We start from the raw sequence: 27,135 nt of genomic DNA, 5'->3' as shown, positions 1-27,135 counted from the left end.
GAAAACTAAAATAGTTTGAACAGCACATTACAAGGGCATTTAGATATTTTCTCCAAGGCTCAGTGATCACATACAAACAGCACACTTGTACACAGCATTTCCTTCAAATGAAAGAATAAAGAGAAAGCGTTTTAAACAAGAGAAAGAAAAGCCAATTTGCCGAAATACGGGACATTTAGCAAAAACATGCCCGATACAGTTACAAAGCTTTTTTTGTCTAGTCCCGAGCTACATCTAACAAACCGGTTTCGTCTGACAGTATGCAGGCTGCTGAGGCACATGGAGCACTACTGACAGGGCATGTTTTTGATTTTGAGGGTCAATCTTTAAAGTGTAATAAAGTAAAATAAATTACATTCAAAACACAAAGACTTTCTTTTGTAACTGAAAGACGTTTCCGTTCATCAACATGGTTTGTTTCCTTTCAAACAACTTCTCTCCTCTGGACTGAAACCTTGACAGAAAATATGGAGGGTGCTGGTCGATAAAAACGTGAGGTAAGAAAGTGATTTGGGGGATACAAATCAAGCAGAAAACAGCAACAAGATGTGAAGAGAGACAAAATAAGTGTGCATTTAAAATATATATATATATGTATATTACACAGCTTTGCGTCTTTGGTTATAAAGTAGGATGGAACCATTTTCACAGCTTTTCATTCCCAACCAGTTCCCCCAAAAATTCATGTGTATTTCTGACAAAAAGTCTAGAAAAGAAAATTAATACATCTTAAATCCCATCATAACTTTCAACTCTTAAAAAAAGGCTATCATTCTCTTAATACCTAAACTTTAAAATAATACATTCAATCTGGATTCCAGCTATTGCAGACCTGGCTTTAGTGTTACACGGTCTTGAAGATAAACTTCAAAATACCTCACAGACTCTGAAGATATCAAAAGAGAGATTTTTTTTTCCATCAGTTTTTAATTACATTGTTCATTTACAAAATAGCAGCCCTGAAAATAAATAAATGCAAATAGCAAAACAGATCCTACGAATATGATCGATGCTAAGGTTGTGGCACTGAGGGAAAGAAAAACAAGCTGTTGCAGCATTTAACCAGCCAAGGCTCACGGCTTGCTCCGCTCAAGCCGAAGCAACCCAGGAGCTCCCCGTGCTTTCTAGGGAGAATGAATCGCCCCCTGCCACTGTCCCTCCCCCAGTGCTGAAGACACTGAGGAGCACCTAGAAGGACTCACCAGCCCGCACTGTAAGCAGCTCTTGGTACCTTTTGGCCCCCGTCACCAGCTAAAGACAAGCATGTTGTAGTTTGGTGCGCTCAGGCTCTTGCTGCTCCTTGTTTCAGCCAATCACAGGCCAGAACAAGACTTCTCATGTGGTGGTAAAGGTCTCTGATGAAGCCAAGAAAGGCACATAGACTCAAATGGAGCAGTTCAAGCACAGAGCCAAGCCTTCTGCGTTATGGACGCTAAGGGAACAATGGAGGATGCAGTTTTTGAACCTCCCTCTCATTTTCTTTGGAAGATGTGCATTAAGAGGGGAATGAAAGTCATGCTGTGGTGATGTTCGACTGGTGGGATGCGCTCCTCACAACGTCGTAATGGCCCAGTCCATTCCTGTTGTTTGTAGACATTGACTGTTGCTGTTGTAGCTGTGGCAAAGCGACATTATTGACATGATTTAACTGAGAGGAAAGCTTGTTCAACTGCTCAGTGTTGGCCAGAGATTTGAGAACAGCATTCTCGCGCTCCAACACAGAGTTCCTTTCATACAACTCCTTGATCTGCACTTTCAGAACCTCCACCTCTTCGCGGACGGCGTACATTAGGTGGTTCTTCACCAGGTCCTTGAAGAGAAGAAGAAACAAAAATGTCACACTACAGTCATGCCATTTCAAAATGTTTCACCTCGCCTAAAATAGAAGCAGAAAAATGTACAAGGAATTCACTTTTTAGCACATTCAGCGCTTAGAAATGAGGCTGGCTTTCCAAGAAGTGCTGCCCCTAGGTCCCTAGTATGTGATAAATAAGGTCATGTAACACTAAATGTCTGTCACCACATGGTTGCTTTAGGATAATCACTCATGACACAAGTCATTGTTCAGACTTGCAAAGAATGTGACCACAGTTGTCGTCATGTTTTTACGAGCTGTAAACTTACCATAGCTTGCTCAATCTTGTTATCAATGGCAACGACACTGGCACCGGATGCACTGTAGAGAGAGAAGAGAACAGTTACCACAAGATGCCCATCTGTTATCTGAGCCTTACGCTGATATCATCTTAGCAACAGCCAGAATGAATGAAACATCCCCGGAGGGAAATTTCCTGGTACTTCCTGCCACAACACCGTATGTTGATATTGACAGTTACAGCATTTCTCAAGAATGTATAAAGTATATACCATGTGTGGAAGATGGATATTAGTCACAGAATCAGACAATATTAATAAACAAGCAATAATATGACAAACGATGAATCATTCTGTATTTCATACTAATCTACTCATCAGTAGTGGAGAAAGACACATTGTTCCAGCTAATCTGCCTTCCTGCTTCATGTGTGAATCACAAGATACAGTATCAACAATGACAATGAGAACTGAGAATGTAAATAAGCCTACCAAGCACTGACACACACACTGCCATACACCCGCAGGTCTAAGCCACACTAAACAAAAACATTCATGTTAATAGCCTGCAAGTCTCATCAGCCCAGCAGGGGATCAGCCCTAAGCTGTCGCCAAAATCTCGCTTTACATTATCTCCCAAATTTCACTGCTGTCTAACAGAGATCAAACGGTCTTCGGTGAAAGAAGAGCACACCGATCCACCAAGGAACACATGTAAACCACCCCGTTTCTCCACGCCCATCCCCCGCAACACAGCAAACGAGAACAAGATTAACATTAACATACGACTTTCTCTCCTCATAGAATTTAAGCACACAAGCTTTAACCTTAACTTGTACAAAGATCTTACCCGCTATAATGTGAAAATCCACAAGACGTTGGACCCAAGCTGCAGTCCAGCGCCCAACTAGGATAACCACAAAAAGATGCTACAGCGCGACTGGCTCGTGGGGGGCTGACCATGGGGGCTGACCATGGGGGCTGACTCGTAGCCAAAGGGAACACAATGTGCAGCTGAGGTTCAATAATTTGTAATAAACAACGACTCGTATCTAAAAAAAAAACATATTCATCTATACTACATCATGTTTGACGATGCGTAACGGAAAATTAAAATGTCTTCGGAAGTAGCACTAATCCTCAATGTGCTTGAACACATTTTAAGACGTTTCAGCGATATAGTCCATAACATGAGAGAAAACTCAACCTGAAATACTATTATTACATACCTGTAAGTGGATAATTAACCACGTTTTTGTTATTTGTTACAATACAATCCCTGTGATTCCGAAAGAAGCAAATGTAAAGAGAACGTGTCGGGGCGCACGTAGACGGACAACCCCCAACAATGCGCGCAACGACGCACGTAAAGCCCACAACAGCAACACATGGCACGCGTGTGGAAAAGTCACGTTTTATTGAGTGAGCCAGTGTGTAATAAAGTAACATGTAAACTAACGCAACTCAAGGAGAAGCACTTAAAGAAGAAGAGCAAATGGTCAACGTTAAGTTTGGTAATATGAATGTCTTGATATTATGAAGAAATATGAATTTCTTCAGATTACCAGATTTTTCCAAACTCACAATCGACATTAAAAGCCTGGCTATGATGTGACTGCTTGGCTTTAAAGCAAAAACGACGGTGCCTAACAAGAGTCAACAAGCGCGTGTAAATAACACATGGCATCACACAGGACGGGGTGGACGTTTACCTGACGCATCTCGCTCTATAGGTCACCAGCCGTCCCGTACATGTCGGAGATGTTCCCGGTGAGCAGGGCAGGCTGTAGCTCATTTTGCAGCGCATGTTCGTCTATAAAAGTTTGGTTCGGGTAAAGTAGTAAATCCTGAGAGTGGCTCTCGCGCTGTGTTTATGCTCCTGAGTTGTGGAATCCCTGAGCGTCTTCATATACTCGGCCCGTCACATGGAGGAAAGGGGCGGAGTCGAGCCTTTCCTGCCTAAATTTGTCCTGTAAAGACCTGTTCAAATTCGTTGGGAATACCAAATGCTTAAGCCAAAATGTACATGTGGTTTTAATAAATATGGGATTAAGAAGTTATGTCACAACTTCTTTGCTCCTCTGCTCCTCTTACCCAATATCAACTACTGGCCAATGAGCACCAGTTTGGGACGACTTTCATTTATCAACAATGTATACAGCTGATATTCAGGGGTTTTGACGCAACAGCAAACAATCCCTCATTTAAACTAATCAGAGCATATTCACCAATCATGGGAGTATCACGGCAAGTCACACACTATTGAGTGAATTAAATTGAAACAATTCACACGCTTCAGATGTAATCAAGTCTGAAGTTAGATGTATAGTTCCTCCCGTCTCCTCAGAGAAAAACGTGAGGCATAGCTGAGAGCCTACATATTTCTTATTTGCATATAGGGCAACAAAACAGCTGAAGAGACGTGGCTGTGTCATGTTTTGTTACTCTTATTGTCCCTGCGGCAAACATGTGAGGCATAGCTGAGCACCTACATAGTTTTCATTTTGCATTTGGAGAACTGAATTAGCTGTAGATAATTTAAGACAAGACTTTATTGATCCCACAATGGAGAAATTCGGAGAAATGAGTCGGTATGGGGCCCATCAGCTCGGAAGTGATGAAAAGACAGTAAAGTGGAGCATGTGCATTCCTCAGAAGCAGTAGGCTGATCCTGAGGCTGATAACATTCCACTGTTTCACATTTAGGACAATGAGGGAGAAAAACAGGTCCACTTAAAACTTACATTTGATTAGTTACACACTATTCAAAGTTCAATTTTCAAAAGCTTTTCTACAGCTGTTTTGAGACCGGAGCGACAATAATATTCAGAGTGACTTGTTGTCATTAGGTGTCCAAGTAAAACAAACCAGCAGAACATTTCATCCAAAAAGGAAGACATGCGGCGGTTTACATAAGGGCCACTCGCTGCGTCGCCCTCATCACAGTCCTTTACTGCCGGCTGCCACAGTGTACAAAGTCTGCAGGCCCACTGTGCGGCACATTCCTGCTCCGGACCCCTCGGGCCTTGAGGCCACCACCTTTTAACCAGGACAGGCCCATCTGTGTCACAGCCACCATCACGCTGCGACAACATCTGTTTAGGAAAACAACTCTCAAACCGCAGTGTTGCAGAGTTCAGTGCAAACCAGAGTCAAGATACCATCATCTGTAAATCTAATCTAAACCTCATACAGCCCCCGACTGTAGGTCTTTGTGGAAAGTAGTGTCAGCTGATGGTCTTAAACACAAATATATATACGGGTGAGCTAAGAAGGAGACCTAAAGGGACACGTGCAGCAGAGAAGTGTGGTCTCCTGCATCTTGGAACACATCACATGACTATACAGCATCAGAAAGCTGGACGTAGCTGCCCCGGCACACTCCCCGGCCTCTAAAGCACACAAACAGACAGCGGGGGGAGGCAGCTGAATAAATGAGGCTCCAGCCGTTCATCGATGACCTCACCTCTTGATGAGTGCACTTCCAAACAATAGCTTCAACAACTGCAGCACTGACGACTCACTGTTGTGCTTTTGCAAATGTGCAGAGCTGGTCTGGGTGCTTTGTATCTCCATGCAGTTATACTTCTACACCAGATGGGGTCAGCAGTGTTTCCAAGTGGTTCAGGCCCAAAACAGAGGTAAACGGCAAAGGGGGAAAAAACTTTGGGCCAGAGCAGTTTAGTCATCTCTTCCCACAAGTTTGACAAAGCACTCATTGTTAAAGAAAGTACAAGAGAATCCTTTTATACAGATGTTTATCTGAATCTATTCGTCTCTGTTTGATTATAATCATACCATTCACAATTGTATCGGTGATTACAACTGTCAGCAGGACTCGATAATTTGTTTGGTGTAAGAAAATATTCCAAAATAATGATACCTGTAATTGCAATATATCATTTCAACACAGTACGATCCACTCAATTTAAAAAATACTTCCAAATTAAAACTGAAACATGGCTAAAACGGGTCTAGGTTATGTGTAAAACTTGCACATATTTGTTTTAGGCAATGTAAATAAAAAATGTGTAAAGTCTGTGGCCTCTTGTGATACGGATATTGCGTCACCTGGTATTACAGTAACGGTAATGGCAAAGGTTCAAATTTTCATCTTGAATCCACAGGGGCTGGATCACTTCTGGGGAACGACAACTGAAAGCTGCCTTTATTTGTTTAAGAGAAAGGGTCGAAACAAGTCAATGACCCTCAGTCTGAGCAAACCTCCCCCAAAACACTTGGTTCTCATCACCAGCCTCTCAGAAAACAAAGACTGCAGTATTTTAGTGAGAGGCTTTTCTAAACAAGGGACCAATGGGCCACCGTTGCATTCATGCCATTTTAAGTGAACCATTTACATCACAGCAGAAGTCAGTTCCAGGTTTCCACCAACACCATAAACTTAGTAAAACACATCCTCCAAGAGCTGCAAATGAAAAAAGATTTTGTTTTCAAATAAGGGCAGCAAAGAATACCCGAATCAGACGTGCATTATGGAAAAGCAAGCTAATAATTCTGCAGAGGTGGGTAGTACCCAGTTATATTTACTCATGTACCTGAGTCACTTTTCGAATGATTATCATAAGTATCCGTGCTTTTACTTGTACTTGAGTAAATATTTAGGTGCAAATGCTTCATTATGATCTACTATAATAAAGATGTAGATCAGGGGTAGGCAACATCAGGCCCGGGGGCCAAACCTGACCTCCAGCATAGAACCTCTGGCCCTCAAGATGATATATGATGAGCAATTATTACACAAATCAGAGAGTGCTTTGACATTTGTAGAGTTAAAGCATTCTAAAAAAATTGAGAAATACTAAATTACTTCAAAATGTTCAAACAGAGCGAGTACTTAGGTCATATATTATGTAAAACACTGGCATTTATTGAAAGTTGCTTTACTTTGGGCTGACATTTTTCCAGGTTCTGCCCTTGGTCTTTTAACAAAGCAGAAACTTGCCTGCCCCAATGCAGATCGTTCCGTGCTCCTTGTTCTTTACAATTATTTTGTTTTTCTGTATTTTCATGCCATTTTCTTGGAATTGTCTTTGTACATGCCACAATTTCCACATTATCTTATGTTTTGTTTCACACAATTTATAGCATCGACTTTTTCACTCAAGCAGTTACAGTACTCGCAGTACTTCAGTAACATTTTCTTTAACTTTTTACTTGTACTTGAGTAAAATTATTTCAAAGCAAAATTATTCTTACTTGAGTAAAAATCTTGGCTACTATACCCACCTCTGTCATTCTGTATATTTTTTTTTCATTCTGTATAGTTTTCCTATTTGCAACTCTTAGCGGATATGGCTATTTTGCATTTTTACTTGAATTTTTAATACTGTACGATTATATAAAGGCCAACCGATATATATTCGTACAGTATTAAAAATTCAAAGTGCAAAGCAATGATTTCAGGTCATGCCGTGCTCAGATTATTCTAGACAGGCAAAGTGAGTGACATAAGGATGTACTACTGCAAATGTCTGGTGAACATGTAAAATGTGTGGCACTTGGATTTCACACCATAAATATCCTTAGGTCACCCTCTATATTTAAACTTTCATAATATTATGAAACACACTTCCCATGAGACAGAGTTTGCTTCAGTGAGAATAAGTGTATAACTGTTCTCAGCGCTTGAGAGCTTTTTGTGAAGTTTCTCCAAAAACTCACATTTCAAAACGGCAAATGACAATCACAGGATGCACAAGTATATTAATGTCCGATTGTGAATATCGTGGATATCTGGGAGGCCACAAAAGAAGCAGGTACTGGCTTCCACAAAGGAGGCTAAACAAGACTCAAAAGCATTTGGAGCATTGTGGGAGTTTTATTTTCTTAGCGCTAAATAAGAATCACAAGCAAGTCTATCTGTTGCCACCAAGCTTCCTCGTAAACAGACAGACGGAACTGTCCCACTCACACCCATGACCTGTTGCGTAAGCTTCAGACTTGTGGACAAACAGGCCCTCGACCCCCCCAATGTCCCGGCATTCATGAACACACACACACACATATAGACCAACATTAGCAGATGAGCCAGACAAGGACCATGAGAAGAAATGGGTGCCCTGCGGGATATATATCTAAAGTCCCAGACAAACAAGTGTCCATCTTCATCATTCACCATGCTAAAGTATATGCCTTTTATTCAACCTTGTGTTAGTGCTGTTCCAACTAGGCCTGTCACAATAACAAATTTGAAGTTCGATATATTGAGGCAGGAAAGGATCGTGATAAACGATATTATTGACTCTAGTGATACTACATACTGTCAACTCTTAAGCATACAAATGACAGTAAAACTTTGTTCTAAAAGTGTCATCATATCGTTAAATACCACACAAGCTGCAGTAAACATGAAATAAAACTAAACTCATTTTGCTTCAGTTATAAATCAAAGTTTTACAAAGAAAAAACAGGGGGAAATGCTAATCCATGTTCAGACAATAAATATCAAGCCCAAAATGTATCGTTAATCTGCCATTTATTGAACGATAAGTCGGTATAGTAATTATCGTGACAGCCCCAGTTCCAGTACCACGTTTTCATTCTGATTCAATACCTATGTTGAGGCTGAGTGAAGTATACTAATCTAGTGAGCAGTGAGACTAGTCAAAAGAGCTAAGCCCATAAGTACATGGCTAATAATCCAATATCCAAATGCACCAAGATTCACGCTCTGAAGATAAAATGGAGGCATCAGAAAAGTAAAATGAATACTTTCTCTGTAATTATTATCGGGAGAGGGCCAGGACTTATCACGGGAACTCGGCTCTGAAGCTATGGTCAGGCTAATGTTGTTGGGGACCTGGCGGCTAGAACAGGGGGAACTGTAGCATCGGTCACAGTTAAGGCTTCATTCTTTATTATGATCATTCAACAAGCGGAAACAAAGGTGTTCTTTTAGCAACTGTGTAGCACTATAAATAGTGTTGTTTATTTAGATAGCAGAGAAATTGTGGTTATCTAAAAGTATTCCTGGGTAAACTAAGGTTAGGTTAACATTCTCCAGAAAGGTTACTCTTGTACAATGCCTTCTTTGAGACTCTTATGCAAGACGTGCTTCAGGAGTTTGATCACCATCCATCATTTACTTCAAGCAGGGGATAAACAAATCTGATTCCCCACTCTGTCAATTCATGGCATGCCCAACAAGGAAGTAGTTTTGTTGATTTTGTTGATGGGGGGTTCTTTTCAATATCTGAACAGTCAGTTTGAAGATTGATTACATTTTATTATCTACTTTTAGTAATGGGGAAACAAATAAGCTATCAAGCCATCAATTCAATACTGTAGAAAGTTTAGTGTCAAATAATAGTTTCTAATAGTTAGAAAGAACAGGTTTAGTAGCCAGAAAGACACGTTGGGGGTCATTTATGAAGACAGATTCTAAATAGCCAGTGCAACCTGGAACAAAACATTTGTTTGTGGAAATGTTGCATCGATTTTTAAGTTTGAAGTTGCGTGTTCTCGAGTATTAGAGCCCCAAAATTTGATGTGTACATGATAAAAAAAATCAGCAAATTACTCTCCTGCTGATCCAGTTTTGCATGGAGTACTCGTTGTGGACACAGGCAAAGGCTTGGTAACGATGTATTTTGCATTTGATTCCCTATATTTGCTACAATAAATGAACAAAATGTGTGAATTTAACTGAGTCATTCATGGCAGGACTGTTTCCTATCAATGCATTAAGATTCCCACGTTTAGTGTTCCTGTTGCTCCTCGGCCCAATAATGAAATGTTTGTTTCGGTGTCATTAACTGCGTACCTGCTCTGGATCATATATCCCAGGGAGGGGGAGAGCCAGGGGCTGGTGATCACCTCTGCTCGCTTTCAATATAAATCTTTTTCTTTATTGTAGCGAATCATAAAGTTGATCATTGCCTGCAGGCCGTAAAAGTGCTGCTGATGTTTTACTTTGGCCGAATCACAATGAACCCATTCAGCTGACCAAGAGAGCATTTTGCCCATGTTTACAAACCCAATGCAACTTGTAATTTGCTTAATCTTACAGGTTGCATGCGAGCAAAGCTGTTGATTCATAGGAAGCCACTTCAACAGACCTGAACTTGCTCTTAAACCACCGCGATGAGAGTGAAACAAGGACACCGTTTGAGATACAATTTTCACAAAGCACTCATTTCCAGGAATGCATCTTTACACCCTCCAACTGTTGTGAGCAATCCCTGCTCCACTTTCAACAAGTCCAACCATGCTTGCGACAAAAGGGAGGTGGAAAGAAGTTTACCTGCGGTTAGATGAAACGTTTTGTATGCATTAGTCACGGCCTGTAGGCAAACATGAGCTGGATAGTGAACAAACAAGAGCTTGGAACCCGTTGCCAGCTTCGGCGTACTGCTGGCTCAACAGCTACTGGGTGTTTATGTAAATAGTAGCATCTTATTGGGAGCAGCTGCTTTGAAGTGTGACTTTTTATTGAGAACGCACAGTTACTTACTTATCTTAGATCAGTGCCAACACATCAGAACCATCATGGAGGGTTCAAGGAGACGACTGCTTTCCTAAATTGGACTAATACGCAGAGCTAATCTGTTAAATCAGAACATTGTGAACAACAGAACAAACTGGCTGTGTACTGATGCCAAACAATTAATAATATTCATTACAATTATTATGCAACAGCAACCTGATTTGTTTTGTCAGATAAGGTTTGACAAACAGGACTCAAAATGCAGTTGGAGTTGAATGTTTTTGGCCCCGTTGGTTTAGTTGGACGGTATCACATAAAAAGGGGTGACGAGCTGGAAGAGACATTCTGCAAAGTGGCACAGGGGTTAGCGCTCGTGCTTCACAGCTTGAAGGTCCAGGGTTCAATCCCAGCCGAACTGGGCCTTCCTGTTTGCACGTTCTCCCCGTGTCTGCGTAGGTTTCCTCCAGGTACTCTGGTTTCCCCTACCACAAAAAACATGTACAATAGGTCATGTAAGAGTGTGTTTGAGAGTGCGAGCGGGGGGCAACGAATGGAAATTACGCCTTGGTTACAATCCGGTGTGGTGTGTTTACATGCATGAGGCCTTTGTGTGTTCATTGATGTGCACTGTTCCGACCAAATCAACAAATAGAAAAAAATCTATCTAATGATGCGGAGGCCGGAGCGGTGTTAGGCACACATGCTCTGCTAGGCCATGGTGCCCTTAAAAGTTTAAAACACGTAAACTATTGTTTGTTTTACGTTCTCAGGTTCCAGCTTTGTGCAAAACAAACTGTGTGCGTAAGCAGGCATGACACAACCTAAACTGAATTCCATTCCAGTAATTTAGTTGCAGAGGGTGTGGATGCTGTGGGACCCACTTAAGGACTTTGTGTCATTGGTCTGAGATCATAAGCGCCGATCCTGTGGGTGCTGCGGGGCTTGAACACCCACTCAAATCCAAAATCTTTGCAAATTCGCCTTTGTAATTAGACGACTTTAACCTAATTACAAAATTATTCAATAATTATAACCAGTAAATCACAGGAGCCGCCACTCTTTTGTTCTAACATGTGTGCACGGGTCGGTCCATTGCATTGATATAGCTGCGAGGGAGTCAGCGCCGTACTCCACTCATTTCACTCTATAAGCACAAGTTTGTGAGATCAATTCTGACCCTCATCTTTTTTTTGACTGGGTACCCACTGCGGAAAAACGAAATTGCCACTTATGTCTAGCTTCCTTTCAAGCTCTTCCAAAATTATTTAATGAAATGATAAAAGGCCGAGTTGCACCTAAAGGAGCAACCTAAAGGTGCAACTCGGAGTTTCTCAGCAGCAGGATACAGGATTGAAGAATACGCATTTATGATGATCATCACTGAGAACACGACTCGAGTGTATTGGTACTAAGCAACATGGATTCAACCCTGAGTGTCATGGCAATGCAAAGACTTCAGAAAATGAGTTGAATGCATCCCACAGCAAATCAGCATGACATAACAGCAAGACGGCTCATAAAATATTATACTTTTAGATTTAAGGTTTGTGACATAACCCTGTAACATATTAACCCCGTCCTAAAGCCTTCAGGGAATTGGATCTCCTGGTGGTTGAATGTCTGAGAAATAAGTCAAGTCTCGAAAAGAGAGAGTGGCCTCTCATGATACTCTCATGCTCCTCTCACGTAGATATACAAATCCTTGGAAGGAGTCGGGAGAAATTAAGACATTGACTAGATGGTCTGAAGACACTCTCTGTAAAGGCCGATTGTAGCGGCCAGTGGCCCTATACCACTGGCTACTAGGCTGATAAGTGAATAGGTGTTTAGCACGTACTCGTGTTAAGTAAGAATCCTTTTATTTCCTTATTGTGGACACCTACAAAACCAAAGTCAAAAAAGTGTTTGCCTCCACTTTGCAGCACTGAGGCCACTCCTTTCAGCCCTTAAATAGGTAGCACACATACATAAAGGCCTCTAAAATGGCTCTTACGCCTCTTATGTCCAACACTGTGTGCTTGACCTGAAAAGCTCATGTTATGTGCATCTGAACTTTTCAGATGTAATGAAATTAAAATACTTTAGGACATGTCACATAAAATTCGGCCAATTAGAATTTTATGTTAAGAACACAGTCCGCATTATGTAACTAATGGAATCAAAAGTCATAAACACAAACGAAAGACAACATGAGGACAATAGTGGCACACTCTGTGCTTTGTATTCAAAGACAATGATCTTGTTACATGAGCAAACCAGTTTATGTTTGTTTGTTTGTTTGTTAACTTTATTGTCCCCGTAGGGAAATTTGTTCTCTGCATTTAACCCATCCTTCGATGCCGCTGGGGCAACCCGTAAGGAGCAGTGGTCGACGGCCGTGCCGCGCCCGGGGACCCATCTCCATGATGTGTAGCCAGGCTGATGGTCAGAATCACCTGGCTGGAGGATTCACCTATTGCACATGTTTTTAGTGGTAGGGGAAACCGGAGTACCCGGAGGAAACCTACGCAGACACGGGGAGAACATGCAAACTCCACACAGAAAGGCCCCGTCCTTGGTGGGAGTCGAACCCGGGACCTTCTAGCTGTGAAGCGGAGGCGCTAACCGCTGCGCTACCGTGCCGCCCAACCATGCTAGGTTGAATGGTACATTGTTTATTTCACAGTAACTTACCAGCGAAGTTCATTAAGTAAAGTCAGCAGCTTGATCCTATTGGTATAAAACAATTGGGAATAATTATGAAGTAATATAATATGTTGTACAAAGTCACAGTGACAGGACCTGCCAGGTTCACACAGGATACAGCAGTGTGGTGTGGAGGCCGTGCGGACTTTGCTAATATCCCAAACTAACCAAAGTCAAATTATGGACGCAGAGCAGAGACGGGTGTGTAAATAATCTGAGTCTATTGCTATTGTTATATGCTGCAGTATTCTGTGATAGGGCTGAAACACATCGAGCAGGAAGTCTGTGAGCAAAGATTTGATATATTTCACAATACAATCAGCCTGCAAAGAAGCACTAAATTAGCTAATGTGAACAACATCAAAGAAGTTCATCTTGGAAGAGACTACCGATTATTGATTATTGATTCCTGAAGGCAGCCGCAGAAAGGAGAACACAGGGAGTGGACTGGAACTTGGAGAGAATGGTGAGTTTGAATAGTCTTTTTCACATAAATGTGCTGTTTACTTGGATTCTGTAATTATTACTGCGTGAAACGAACTTATGGCTGTTTGGGTGCTCTGCGCACACACACTGCAGTTAAGGAGAGTAACCGTCCGCTCACAACCGCTCTAAATTCAGCATTCAGAGTGTATCTGGAGTTCGAGGTCTCTGTATGTTTAGAAATCTTTTTTTTAATGTTTTTTTAAATGTATTTATTGGTTTACTTGGTCAGGACAGTGAATGTTAATGAACACACTCGCCTCTCATGCATGTAAACACGCCACAGCGGACTGTAGCCATGGGGTAATTTCCATCCATCATCCCCCACTCAATAATCCTGGCCTATTGAACATGTTTTTAGTGAGAGGGGAAACTGGAGTATCTTCCCTTCTCTGCAGACGCAGAGAGAACATGCAAACTCCACACAGAAAGGCCCTGTCCAGCTGGGATTGAAACTGGGACCTTCTAGCTATGAAGCACAAGCGCTAACTGCTGCACCACCACCCATGTTACGCATGAACCCAGCTGAACTCCGGTACAGTGTGCCTTCTCTCTGATAACTATGTACCAACCAGGACATTGTTGACATTCTTTTCAGCTGCTTGTAAAAAATGTCACTGCACAGTACAGTCACATCAGCGTTTAGGGGTCAAGCTAAAGTCTTCTTCTTCCGTCTTATGTCCTCAGACTTTCAGCTGTTAATGCAAGCCAATCCAAGGGGTTGTTGTCAAGACCAATGAGATCTTGCCATTTTGTAGTCAGTTTTTAAGGCAGCTGGTCAGTATTTGGTCCACAGTTCATGATGGATTCGCACTGGGCGCCATCCGTGACTCCGTCCTATGCGCCTGACCTGAGGCGATTTAGTGTGGTCCATTGCTCACAGGGCAGATGCTGGACCGGTACATCTGTTGGGTCCTCAGTGAACTGGTTTAGCCCTCCATTTTGTTTTGACCCAGGTGGACTTGGGCAGGTCAGCTGATGATGTGTGGAGCAGTCTGTGGGCGTGGCCAGTAAAGAGGCGGCGAAAATTAAGGGGGGTGAGGTGAAGACAGCCTCCACATGGACTCCCTCGCAAGTAGCTGGAGTAGTTGCCAGATTGCATGCTCTTCAAGCGAAACAAATGTCTTCACAATGTCAACAGGCACAACAGCTAGTGCTCCTCCAGCTAAATGTTGAAGATCTCACCCTTCTCAAGTTCAACATTCTTGAGCAAATGTCCATCAAAAACAATGTGGCAGCGATCATCCTTCAGGAGATCCATGTAAAACAAGAAGCTCAAGACCAGGAAACTAGTCTTTGTAGAGCTTAAGTTTGTTGCCGGTAACAGCGTCTGGTATAACCTGCCAGTCCACAGGCTACACACATGTATTTGTTACCTATTGGAGACTTGCTTTGACCCACGTTATCTGCCCAGCCAGAAAACATGGTAGAAACAGGCAAAGATGATGAAAGTAAAAAGATATTCAAATGTTTTTAAGTCATTCAACATTTTAAAGCTTTTACAGGCTCATAGGACACAGAGAAAACAGACTCTCTTGATCAACTGTTTGCACAGCTCTGCTCATCCTGCTGGGTGGAAGTGAATGTCCCTTGACTGTCTGCCCTTTTGAGTAAAACCTTTACGAGGCTGTTGTTCAACAATGGAACAAATAATGGAAGTAAGGGTGGTCCACATAAATGAGATAGTTTTAACGAGCTCTGGGATCCAAACAAAGGTAGGGAAATTTATTTGCAAAAATAACCATCGACTACTGTAGCACTGTCTGTTAGCAGTGATTTACAGCAGCTTCCTTATCAGAGCTTTTGGCAGCTTTATCTCCACCACACCCCTCAAACAGCAGCAGCACTTCAGAGCTTCATCTCTCTTGCAAACTACAGTCTAAGGCACGCCAAAGTCTAACAACGTTTTATGGAACAAGCAAAAGACATGCTCTTCAACCATGAACCAGCATGATGCAGGAAATCAGACTGAAATGAGTCCAATAAACTGAATCTCAATTAGAAGTGTTTTTTTAATATCTAAATACAGCAGTGATATTCAGATTAATGTAAACCATATTCTCATGCTTTGCTATTGCCTTAAGTCCTCATCCTCTTTAAGGTTGTCTTGAGGCAAAGCTCAGCTGCTGCCTGTCTGAAAAAAAGGAATCCCAACACAAATTAAAACATTATGTGTTTAATTAATAGTCTAGTGCAGGAATGCACAAACCTTTGTCATTGCAGCCACATATGGAAGTGTACAGGAGGGCCACAAACCAGTGGTCAAAGCAGTGAAACATTAAACTGAGGTCACTCTTTGGTCCAGGTCTCCTGATTAACACGGCTCTGTTCTCTTGAGTCCCGGCTTTGACAAAAACGAAAAATTGGTAAAACATGTCTGTGTTTAGTTGTGATGCGTAGACGATGCTTAAACAACATAAAACTGGGACACACTGTCTCCAAAATGCCCTTAAGCCAAGGCATGTGCGCGTGTCCAGGAACAACCCCACCCAGCACCAGAAGGCTCAGATCAGATAATGATAATTTTGAGGTCAAATAAACCATACCTTGGAAAATTAAATACATACTTTTCAGTGACTAAGGTTTTGTGATGTTGCAACAAACTTGGCCTTAATTGTCAACAGAAACTAGCTGAGAGCAAATACTTGTCAGTATTCAGTAAACCGGGGTATAGGTTCGTCTCAGGACAGAAAAACCATCAATGATCATTTCGCTGACGTGTAGCCCCAAGTCAGAAATAGAAAGCCGTGAGGGGAACTTTTACTTTTGGTATTTTTACTCAGTTCTGACCTGCACATGACTACACTTGACATTTGTGAGCTTGTGTCAATCTGACACACAATATAGCCACTTCACATATTAACATTTCAGCAAAATCCCTCAAGCATTTGGACATGTCTTTACGTGTTGCCCGTTCAAGGGACACTGAAAATCTCATGGGATCAGGATGAAATAAGTTGACAAAAGCACTGTCAAAAGCTATGCAAAGGCTTTGAGACAACCTTAGAGCACACAACAAAGCTCATTAAAAGATCGACCTCACAACGCAAGAGCTGCCAGTTAATATTACGGATTTAAGCCACAACGGCTGCCACTCAAAATCACAAAGCGCCTGTCAAGTTAATACTGAATAATGTGCAGGCTACAGGTTCACAACTTTAACTGGCTTCTTGAAACGTTTCAAAACATTTCTCATGTGTGCGATGAAGAGCATATCACTTAATCAAACTCTTTCACTCGACAATACAGAGCAATATCTAAAAAATAAGATGAAGACTGTTGGCTCTAATGTAAACGTGAAGGGCCTGACCGGTGCTTGCCTCGGGTCATTTGAGGAAAGTCGTTTTTCTGTGTCAGGCACAAAAATGACATTTCCTCGAATTAAATGGTTAGACGATGCTGTTTGTAGAAGACAGCATGACATTCACTGTTTTCAGGTGAAACAATCAAATGAACTGTTTTAAATTGACAGTATAAAGATGAGCTTATGATTTGCTGTTGCTGCTTTGAGTAAATGGTCAGGCTTTATTTGTTTAAGTCTTATTCGTTTCGTGTTAATCTTAAACATAGAAAAAGCAAATCGGTAAAAAAAGTAGTCATTTTTTTCCCAAGTGCTTGACACCGTTTCTTACTTGCTCTAATGCATAAGTAATATATTCATGCCGTGGCGTACCCTGCACAGTACAGTGTTGCCTGTGTGTGTCAGAGCACTCAGGTAGAAGTTTTGTCAGAGGAACATCTCTGTGGTGAACAGGGACGTGACTCTTTGCATGGTGCTTCCCCAAGTAAGAACAAGTTCCAGCTGTGGAGCCACCACCGGTGTCTACACTGCCCACACACAACTCCAGAAGCCAAAACACATTTAAGCCAATGAAGAGAAGCTGTTTGAGGGCGTGCTACTCACTCAATGGCACAAATGCCTCAGTTAACTGTACACCGTACTGTACACACAGGTTAATACATCTATTCTCTGCTGGTGAAACGTCCCCAAAGGTGAACTTAAATACGTCACACTTCCATGTGCATTCTTGCTTTAATTTTGCACTTGAATGTTAGCAGGAGCAGAGATGAGTGCGCTTAATCAAAAACAAAAACAAATGAGTGTTGTAACTCCAGACTGGGCTGAACCCTGTCTGCTCAGTTTCAAAGACGTATTTAAGCGGAGAACTGGCCTGTGGTGCCTGATGTCCAGTCAACTCTGGTGCTGTAACTGGTCATAGTTTGTGACAAGGGGCGCACCCTTTTCTGCAATTTCACAGCGTCAAGTAGGGATGACAAAACAGACTAGCGATGAATTAATTTGACCAAACATGTGTTACATTTTTATGATTTAAGTAATACACAAGTTGGGCAGCAGCAGTGGAATAGTTTATTTGACAGTGGCGTTACAATGCGGTGCTGATGAATTCCTGGCCTGTAACAAATCATAACTAACTACTGTGCATTCCAAACACTGGGTGTATCTCTCAGATGTTTAACCCCTGGCTGTGGGACAGTTTACTAATTTAAAACATCTTTGAACCAGCCTAGTATCCAAACGCCTTAAGGAGGTTATTCATCACTGACTGACAACATAAACAATCTGCTTACAGTGTTGCATTTGATTTCCCTCCTGAACTGGCAGTGGCCGAGCAAAGGGCAAACTCTGACATTCAGCGCTGATATGCAAATTGCTCAATATGTGTGAAACTATGACTAATGCGATGGCACCAAAACACGAGGCTGGGCGAAATGCTTCGACATGTTAAACTTGGCGCTGATTCACGGGGAGAATTCAGAGGCGCACTTGTGTGAACGCGCCGCATAAAATAGTCCCACTCTGCGGCGTTGGGCAGCAGGTCAGCTCCACTTGTCAGAATGTGTCATTTAGTACAAGACAAAGAGATGTTCATGAAGTCCTTGAGTAAAAATGAAAAAGTATTTAAAAAATATGCCAGAGCAGCCCAAGGACAAGCTTATGCCATTGCTTGAAGATCTAAGTAGCCCATACTTTGAATAAATATTGATCATATTTATGAGCATGACATTCAATAAATACTCTCAGCAGCTTGATAACAAATGCCTGATTTTAAAGATCTACAGGGTACATTTAGTTAGTTAATCAGGAAGAGATTCTAATCAAACAAAGTATAATTTCGTAAGACAGAGCTGTGATCAGATAGACACAGTAAGGTCGCCGTAAAGAGCAGGAGGAGGAGAGATCTCTGTTCTGGTCTCTTATGTGGAACCAAAGGATGCACTTCGACACTTGTACCTGTGTGCCCTGATTCACCCATTACGACAGATCCCACCCGAGTGTGGTCAGCGCAGCAGTTTGAAATGAGCAAATCAAGCGTTATCAGAGGGCACACTCACAATGACTCACCTCCGGTTCCTCGCAAAGGCCTGCTCAATGACAGAGTGACTTAAAACAACCAAGGTGTTTTCACAAGAAGGGAAATTCACCCGAGAATGGGTTATTTAAGACGGGGAGCGCGTAAACAGAGGAAGTCTTTGACAAAATGTGAAAGCAGACATCAAAGGAAAGCAGGAAACCGGCTTCTTTCAAAATCTGCACCTTTCGAAGATGTACACACAATGATATTTCTCATCAACACACGACAAATATGATGCGCTCGAGCCAAACCACACCATTGCTCTGAATCTGACGAATCTAAGATAGGACCCGAACCCACACGCAGTTCACATTTGATTTCACTAAACTTCCTGTCAGTCCTATATTGTCAAAACCACACAAAAACATGACAAAATGAGCAACAGTGGGCCACATCAGTCTACAGCAGCCACTGCAGGCGGTTTGTGGACAGAGGGAGGATGGATGACTCAAATACAGCTGCCTGCCAGGCTTTCCACACATCCTTATTACTCACTTTGCAGACATCTTGGGCTCCAGGGGTCCATCTGCACTCAGAAACCTGCCCAGGGAAAATCGGATATCACAGTTGATACGCACAGTATGGTCAGTAAGTCCGTTTAAAAAAAAAAAAGAAAAGAAAGAAGAAACATCCAGAAATGTGTCTGGTTCTGCAATTCTTCTGAGAATGTGTGGACACCAACACATTTAAAGGGCAGACAGTGAACTTTACTTCCTTAAAAGTGATCCAGAATATCTAACTTTACAGTAAATAAGCAAAGAAAGGAGAATTAAAACTCCATGTGGCTTTTAACATCCTACTGTACTCAATGGGCTGCAAAAATATGTTACGCCAATTATCATGTACACAATTTCAAGGCAAAAGACGGAATCTATCTTTATCTTTAACTTAGCAGAATTAAAAGTACAAGTGTAGCAATAAACAGAATGCCACATCCGCACAATGTTTACAACATGTGGTGCCCAAAACTCTTCTAAATGAGCTAACTATAAATACTATCACATAAAGGCCCAACTGTTCCAAAGTACCCATCTTCATGCTATTGTTACATTCCAGGCCCAAAGTGTAAGACACACGCTGGTACATTAGAGGACATGGCAAGTACGCACTGGTAACAGGAGGCTGTCAACAGCTTTTCTCTTTGGTCTCTCAAATGAGCGTTTGCATACTTAACATACTGTGACCACAGGAGGAGGGGTCCAACCTGTCCCGCCACAGACCAGAAGTCAACACACAATTGACGCAGAGTCACCCACACACAAGTTATGGTGGTCCACAAACAACCCTCAATGGACCACAAAACTTCAGGAATGAGTGTCGGCCATTGGAGTTGTTTACTTGCTTTGGCACTCTTATTGTACAAGAGCCTTGTCCACATCTCAATAAGAACATTAAGAGTGTGAACTGATCCACTCCAGAGGGCAACAGATCTCGGCAAGGACACTTTCTGCAAGGCAGAAAGGCTCACTGCTGCTCTTAGGAAGTTTCCAATACACAGAAATTACTAAGACAAGATTAGTAAAACGCTACCTGTTGTTAAACAAGCAGTTTGCGTTCATGACAATCTGGAATTGAATGTCCTAATTCCAGATGGTGCAGAATCCACAAAGTTACAAAGTTACAACTTCTTCCAAGCAGAAAAGTGGAAAGCCCACAAGTTTAGAAAGGAGTGAATGTCGGGTGGAGTCCAAACCAAGTCAAATGAATGAACTTATGCAAGTTTTTGTTTTATGTAATGCTCGGCCAGGTAATTACAATATATAACCCATGACTCAACAACAGATGAGTCATGTACAACAGTATGCAAGAACACTTACCTGTCAGTCACCTCAATATTTAATAACAATAGTCCTTGGTTATCAAGTGAAAGCATGGTTTGATGAAATCCGAGTAAGGTCCTAGTTTATTGGAACTTTAAACTGGAGTCAGTAATCGTAATTGGTACAACTCGATTTACTCCTGGTCTAAAATTGGTGCAGCATATGTTAAGTCTTCACATTAGTGAAGTACATGTATGCAATAGTATTGGCTCTTTACAGCAAACGTTTATTTTTTGCTTGTTTTTTACAAGAAACAAAATGAGCAGCTTCCTTGTTTCAAGACATGCCAGACATGCCCTGGGCAGACAGCAGGGGACGGCCCTGATGCCATTTGCCACTCTCCTGTCTGTGCATGTGCTAAGTGACAAAAGCAGGGAAGAATAACATTACAGGAGATTGGCATTCATGAGCATGATCACACATTAAATAAAGAGCTTTTGATACAGAACTGCTAATTCTCAACTTGGTGTGAAAATGTCTCCTTTTGATGTTGATGGGGTTCCCAACCAGGGGTACGGGGGTACTTGAGCACTTAGGAGGGGGTGCTTGGAATTATTTCTGATTAAAAAGAAAGTGAAACTGAGTAGAATTTTAATATTAATTTCAATGGAAAGCTAGAATTGATTCTGAGAGTATTTTAGTAAATAAATATTGAATAATAGTTTAGTTAGGCACTTTATAATAATACTGGCAAGATCCTCGAGGCAGGGGGTGCTCGGAGTATGAATGATCGAGTTAACGGGGTACGCGAGACAAAAAAAGGTTGGGAAACACTGAAAAACGTATCGTTATTAAAATCTCAAATTTTCCTACACAGATGTACACATTGTTTTAGCCTACAACAAAAATACATTCTATTCTGTCATTATGTTACACACAAGCAGCTATGACACACCCCATTGTAGCAGCAATGTGACAGCAGGTTATTTTTATCGCTAACAAAAGTTTTAAATTGCACCTTTGAAACCTCTGTACACAATACCGGTTCAACAACAAATTACTTACACATCACCACACATCATTCAAACATTGCGCTGTGGTTTCAGATGCAGCGTTTGAAGTGTTCAGGTGCCAGTACGGCATTTAACAAGCACGATTCTTTTCTCTCGGGTTTAATTTGACTTAATAAACCCGTCACTTATCGGTCATGAAGCCTGTTGACTGAATGGAGAAAAATATATCAAGCATGAACATTTGCTGTGTAATGTTATATTGTTTTAGCAAGTTAAGTAAAGTTACCACCAGGCAGTCAAACTAAACGACTCCAATAACTCTGCCTTTATTATCATCAGTAAAACTTCAGTTGTTGAGTCAGGGCTGCTGGCAAGCCATTTTGGTGATCTAAGCAGAAACAGAATGGAAGAGATTTATCATGAATGTTTTGGGATTCATCATGAATCAAACGTGTGTGATTCTTTTATTAGTTTATCAGGATACTTCATTGTGGTGAGGAACTTTTCCTGCTTTTCCTCATCACTGAGGCGAGAGAGAAACAGAGGCTCCTCAGTAAAACTAAAGACTAGTCTGTTATAAGAGTTTACACCCATTCTACTGAGGGAAAGCCATTTGTCCCAGCCAGGACCAGCTTAATGGCTGTATTTGGAACGTGTGGCCTGCTGAGCAGAGATGCTAACCATACCAAGCTGGGAGCAACTTATTCTCATCTTGAAACCCCACCCCTGCAACGGTTTGTTCCACTTTTGTGTGACGCACTTTAATTCAGAAGAGAACAACACAATGACAGTGGATTCCAGCAGAGGTCTTGCTAACAATAGTCTGAGGAGGTTTGCTTCATGTCTCCGAGGGGTGTCAACTCAAACACTGGGCTTTCGGCTGAAGACTGGGATTTACAGAAAGTGACGTCTCAGCATGGATTGCATTTGGGAAGCGACACAAACCATATGAAAAGGCTGCTGGGATACAGCTCAATGCAAACGGGGATTTACGGTCAACTTAAGTGGTGCCAACAATCCTTTTAATTTCCTGAAGTAAAACACAATTGCAACTCGATCTATGGAGAAGTAAAGATCCAACTATGTTATACACAATTTAAATGACGAACAGACAAGTTCAGAAGTTGTCATAGTTAACCACAGGCCAGCATGAGAGATAAAACTAAAGAGGTCACTCCAGGTGACTTCGTCCGAGTACGTGACCGCGTGTCCTTTTCACCTCTGACATTTCCTGTCTTGTCCTGCTGCCAGAATCACCATAGTAACACCACTGTGGCCTTTATCTTACCATTACGCACAACACACTGCATCAGTCAATGTCAGGTGAGTGGAAGGGCTGTTGTACAATTTCAGATATCAAATCCAGGAGCAGAAAATGTGGAGAAAACATAGGAAAATGAGTATAACCATTCATGCTTGGAATGGCAAAAAGAGGCAACACTTATTCACACTTTTGCAAGAGTCATCCAGATGTTTCTCAAAAATACCATGAGCACATTACAGTCAACTGAATGAGTGCGTCAAGGTGGTGTAAGAGAGAGACCACTAGCATGCATGAAGAGGAGAATATTAGAACCCATTTCCAGACTTCCTCTCACACACACAGCTAAACTGATGACTGGCAAAATCAATAAAATGTGTAACTACGTGTTGTTACTCTCAGGGAATAAATGTATTGAGAAATACAGTGACCTAGTACGGTAATTGAATGGCTCAGAAAATAACCTTGATCAAAATGTTTTAACCTTTACTATGTAGGCTGTTTGTGCGTCCTTACCCGTCATCATCTCCGTCCACTGTGATGGGGATGCCAAACAAGCTGACGGCAGGGGTGGGCAGGCGGAGACCCTCAGTGATCAGTGGCCTTACAGATGCTTTCCCTGGCACCGCACCGGTGATGGACAGAGGCAGGGCATCGGACTTGGGCCAGATGTCTTGTGTATGACCCCCTGGGGTAGGGGAGCGGCCTGGAGCTGTACTGATGCTGTGCACTGTGACACGCACACCCTGTAAACCACTGAGCGAGGTGATGGTGACGGGGGACGAGGCTGTAGCGCCCATTCTTCCAAAAGTCTGACTGACCGGGGTCACTGCTCGGACTGTCTCTGGGTGGAGGCCTGGACCAGCGGCGGTGCTCACAGGTGGCTGGCTGCTCGGAGGCACCGTAGATGTCGCAGGAAAGCTCTGGGTGCTTGAACCAAAGTGCTGTGGATGGTAGTCTGTCTGGGAGATGCCATTGGAATAAGCAAGGTGCTGAGGCTGAGTGGCGGAAGGCATGACTGGAGAGTTTTGCAACATGGCTTTGTGGTTGAGTGAAATAACATGTTGGACATTATCTTGTGCTTGCTGTGTTTTTGCAGTTGCATATCCAGCGGGCTGAAAGGCACTTGCTACGCTTCCGATCTGTGGAGCTAAAGTGTAGGCTTGTTGCAGTGACTCTGGAGAGGGAACGGACCCGGGGTGTCCCTTTGGGGATCCACTATCTGTACTCTCCACAGACAGTGCAGGAAAAGCTCTAGAGTTACTGTCTCGGTCTACACTGTGGTCATGCGTCACAGTGGCTTTCATACTGTCCACAGTCCTGTTTGAATCAGAATCCTTCTCATAAAACTCTGTGCATGCCCATCTTCCCCGTCTAAAAGGCTCACCAGTACCATGATCAAGTTTAATGACCCGGAAACGGGAACTACAGCTGGCATGAGCTGCACTGCTGGACACGGATGAAGGCTGGCTGGTAAGTGTTGGAACAATGGGCTGAGTAGCAGCAGCTGGCACTGGCACACTTCCTCCTGAAATGAGTGGGGTGCTGCGACCTCCTGCATCTATAGCTTTAATAGAAAGAAACCCATTTACACGAACCGGCTCATTGTGACCATCTCCAGCGGGGTCAAGCGCCTCCTCAGAAGAGCTGCGGTCACACACCCCCAGGTCTGTCCCGGAGACGTCTCGTGCGTCCGAAGACACGTCTTCAATACGGGAGTCGTCTGGGTCATCGTTGCTTTCAGAGTTGTCTATGGTGCCGTTTCCTGCCACTTGCGCTTGGATGACACTTGTAATCTGGAAACAACTTCTCTTCTTTCCCGACATAGTTGACATGTTTGAAGTGTGTAAAGTCAGCTCCCGGAAACGATGTGGAGTGTATTACAATTGAGATCTCAGACGCATGCGATCCTGACACATTATCACGTTCCTCTTCATCTTTCTTTCCGAGGAAAAGCATCCAATTCAGATGAAAAACTTTACAAAGATGTCAAAGAGCGCATGGGTAATGTCCCCACCTGCCTCTCTCTCTCACGTCGGCTCAGCCTGTCCCGTGCCCCGACGAGCGCACTTTCAACAGGTCCTTGTACAAGTCCTTGTTCAGCGGGCGGGCCCCAGTTTCTCAGCCCACTCTTCACTCAACCCTGAGTATTTCTGTGGCTGTAGCTGAATAGCTTGTGGTACCAGCAACAAAAATATTAGTTTAACTATCTAGGGACCCATGAGAGGACCAGCATGATGTAAACAAACTCCTTGGCGCGTCAGGAAAAATATATAGTCCAGCAATTGGGGAAAAAGTCCTAAACTGAGGGAAGTTTTCTGTCGCGGTGAGGACGGCTCACTTGTAGCAGCTAGCTGACAGATAACTAACTACTCCACAGTATCGATAGGAAGCTAACGAGCTAACTAGCTCAGCCGCGACCAGAGTGCGCACTGCATCCTGGGTAGTGTAGGAAAACGTACTACCGGTGGCAAAGCAGTAATGCATCCATGGATTAAACACATATTATATGACATGTTTGAGAGCAGTAATACATCCATGGATTAAACACATACTATATAACATTAAACACATGTTATATGACGCTTGACGGTTAATAAAAACACAAAATTGCACAGTATGAAATGTAAAGTACAAGCGTCGTGACTTCCGGCTTGCAATACGTCACGATTAAAGGGACCATCGACTTTTTAAAAAGATTAATTAAGTAACAATTAAACAAATTAAGTATTTAGGAGTGCTCTTTGATTCAAATTTCGATTTCAAGCAGCACATTAAGCTAACTGTACATATCACTAAATTAAATTTGTCAAACTTTAGGCATAGAAGAACTTTTCTGCCATATAACTTACTGATAAACCACATGGTCCCATAAATCAGAGACCAATATGAATCCCATGAAGTCTCTCTTTAAGAAAACATTAACAACTCTGGATAGAAAGCGTTTATATTATCATTACTGTAACATAGTAAGTAAGTATAATAATTCAGTCATTATCAGAACTTCTTAGATGCCTGTTTAAATTTTTGAGTTTTAAATGGTCTTGCACCTCCACCATGAATGGATTTTATATCAAAAATAAGCAACACTTGAGTAAATACCAGAGCTTTGACCAGAGGAGACTGCAATGTGCAACGACGCAGGACTAAATTCAGTCAAATGGTGGTGTCTGTCTCTCAGAGGCACACAGTCATGGAACTCACTGCCTGCTCATTTCAGGATCTAAAAAGGTCCAAAAAAAAAAAAAACTGGTTGGAAACAAAACAATTGTGCGCTACTAGGTAGATTATCAATGTAACCTCATTTCTCACCTGTGACTGTCCTTGTAACTGACCTCTGTGTCTGTAACTTTATTCTATTCTATGCACTATGTCTGTATTTCTCTTCTGTCAGTTAATGTTTCTTTACCTGCCTTCGGACAACAGAAGCAATTTAGATATTATGCTAGTTCTGCTGCAGTGTTGATTAATGTGCCCTGTCATATTTCAAATAAATAAATGCATAACTTTTATGATGACTTCATCTGAGTCCGTCTCTACCATTTTACAGTCTATGGTCTCTTGTATGGGCATCTTTACTTGATCCCCATCATTTTACAAAATGAGAGGCATGGCAACTAATGGTTTGACCTGGGGTAAACTTTTTGTCCTTCATATTATTCAAGGTGTGAATAGCGTTTGAACTGTCTCACATGTTCTATAGCCTACTTTTAATTTACTGCAAGTCAGAGGAATGTTCAACATAAAATAGTACAAAGTAATCCTTGGTTTGACCTTATTTGACCTGTCCTTATTTCTTTATTGACCAAACCACAATCTGGTGACTGATTGTTGCATTGATGATGCTCAGTCACGCGTAATGGAGGTACATGGCGTCAACATGACACCGCAGCAGTCATTCATAGTCAACAATTTGGAATAAAACAATGTTCCAGAATAAAGTGTATTGTTATCTGTTTCCTGGTGATGACCTTGGCCTGTGAGTGCTACGTTGATTGTTTGTTTTGTAATATCGTCA

General features: G+C 42.1%; 1 protein-coding gene across 1 annotated transcript; it reads right to left on the bottom strand.

Annotated features, from left to right (window-relative positions):
- tsc22d2 (TSC22 domain family 2) lies at positions 1-25,553 on the bottom strand. The gene is made up of 3 exons (XM_079575530.1): positions 23,634-25,553; positions 2,125-2,176; positions 1-1,810 (listed from the first exon to the last, which is right to left on the bottom strand). Exons 1-3 carry the CDS (start codon positions 24,950-24,952, stop codon positions 1,514-1,516), a joined length of 1,668 nt encoding a protein of 555 aa, XP_079431656.1. The 5' UTR covers positions 24,953-25,553; the 3' UTR covers positions 1-1,513.
- Between the last annotated feature and the right edge of the window lie 1,582 nt (positions 25,554-27,135).

This window comes from Gobius niger (genome assembly GCF_951799975.1).
Source record: "Gobius niger genome assembly, chromosome: 17".
In the NCBI taxonomy this organism is placed as follows: Eukaryota; Metazoa; Chordata; class Actinopteri; order Gobiiformes; family Gobiidae; genus Gobius; species Gobius niger.
Note: the sequence above shows the minus strand (reverse complement) of the source record. Positions and strands in the feature narration are given on the sequence as shown.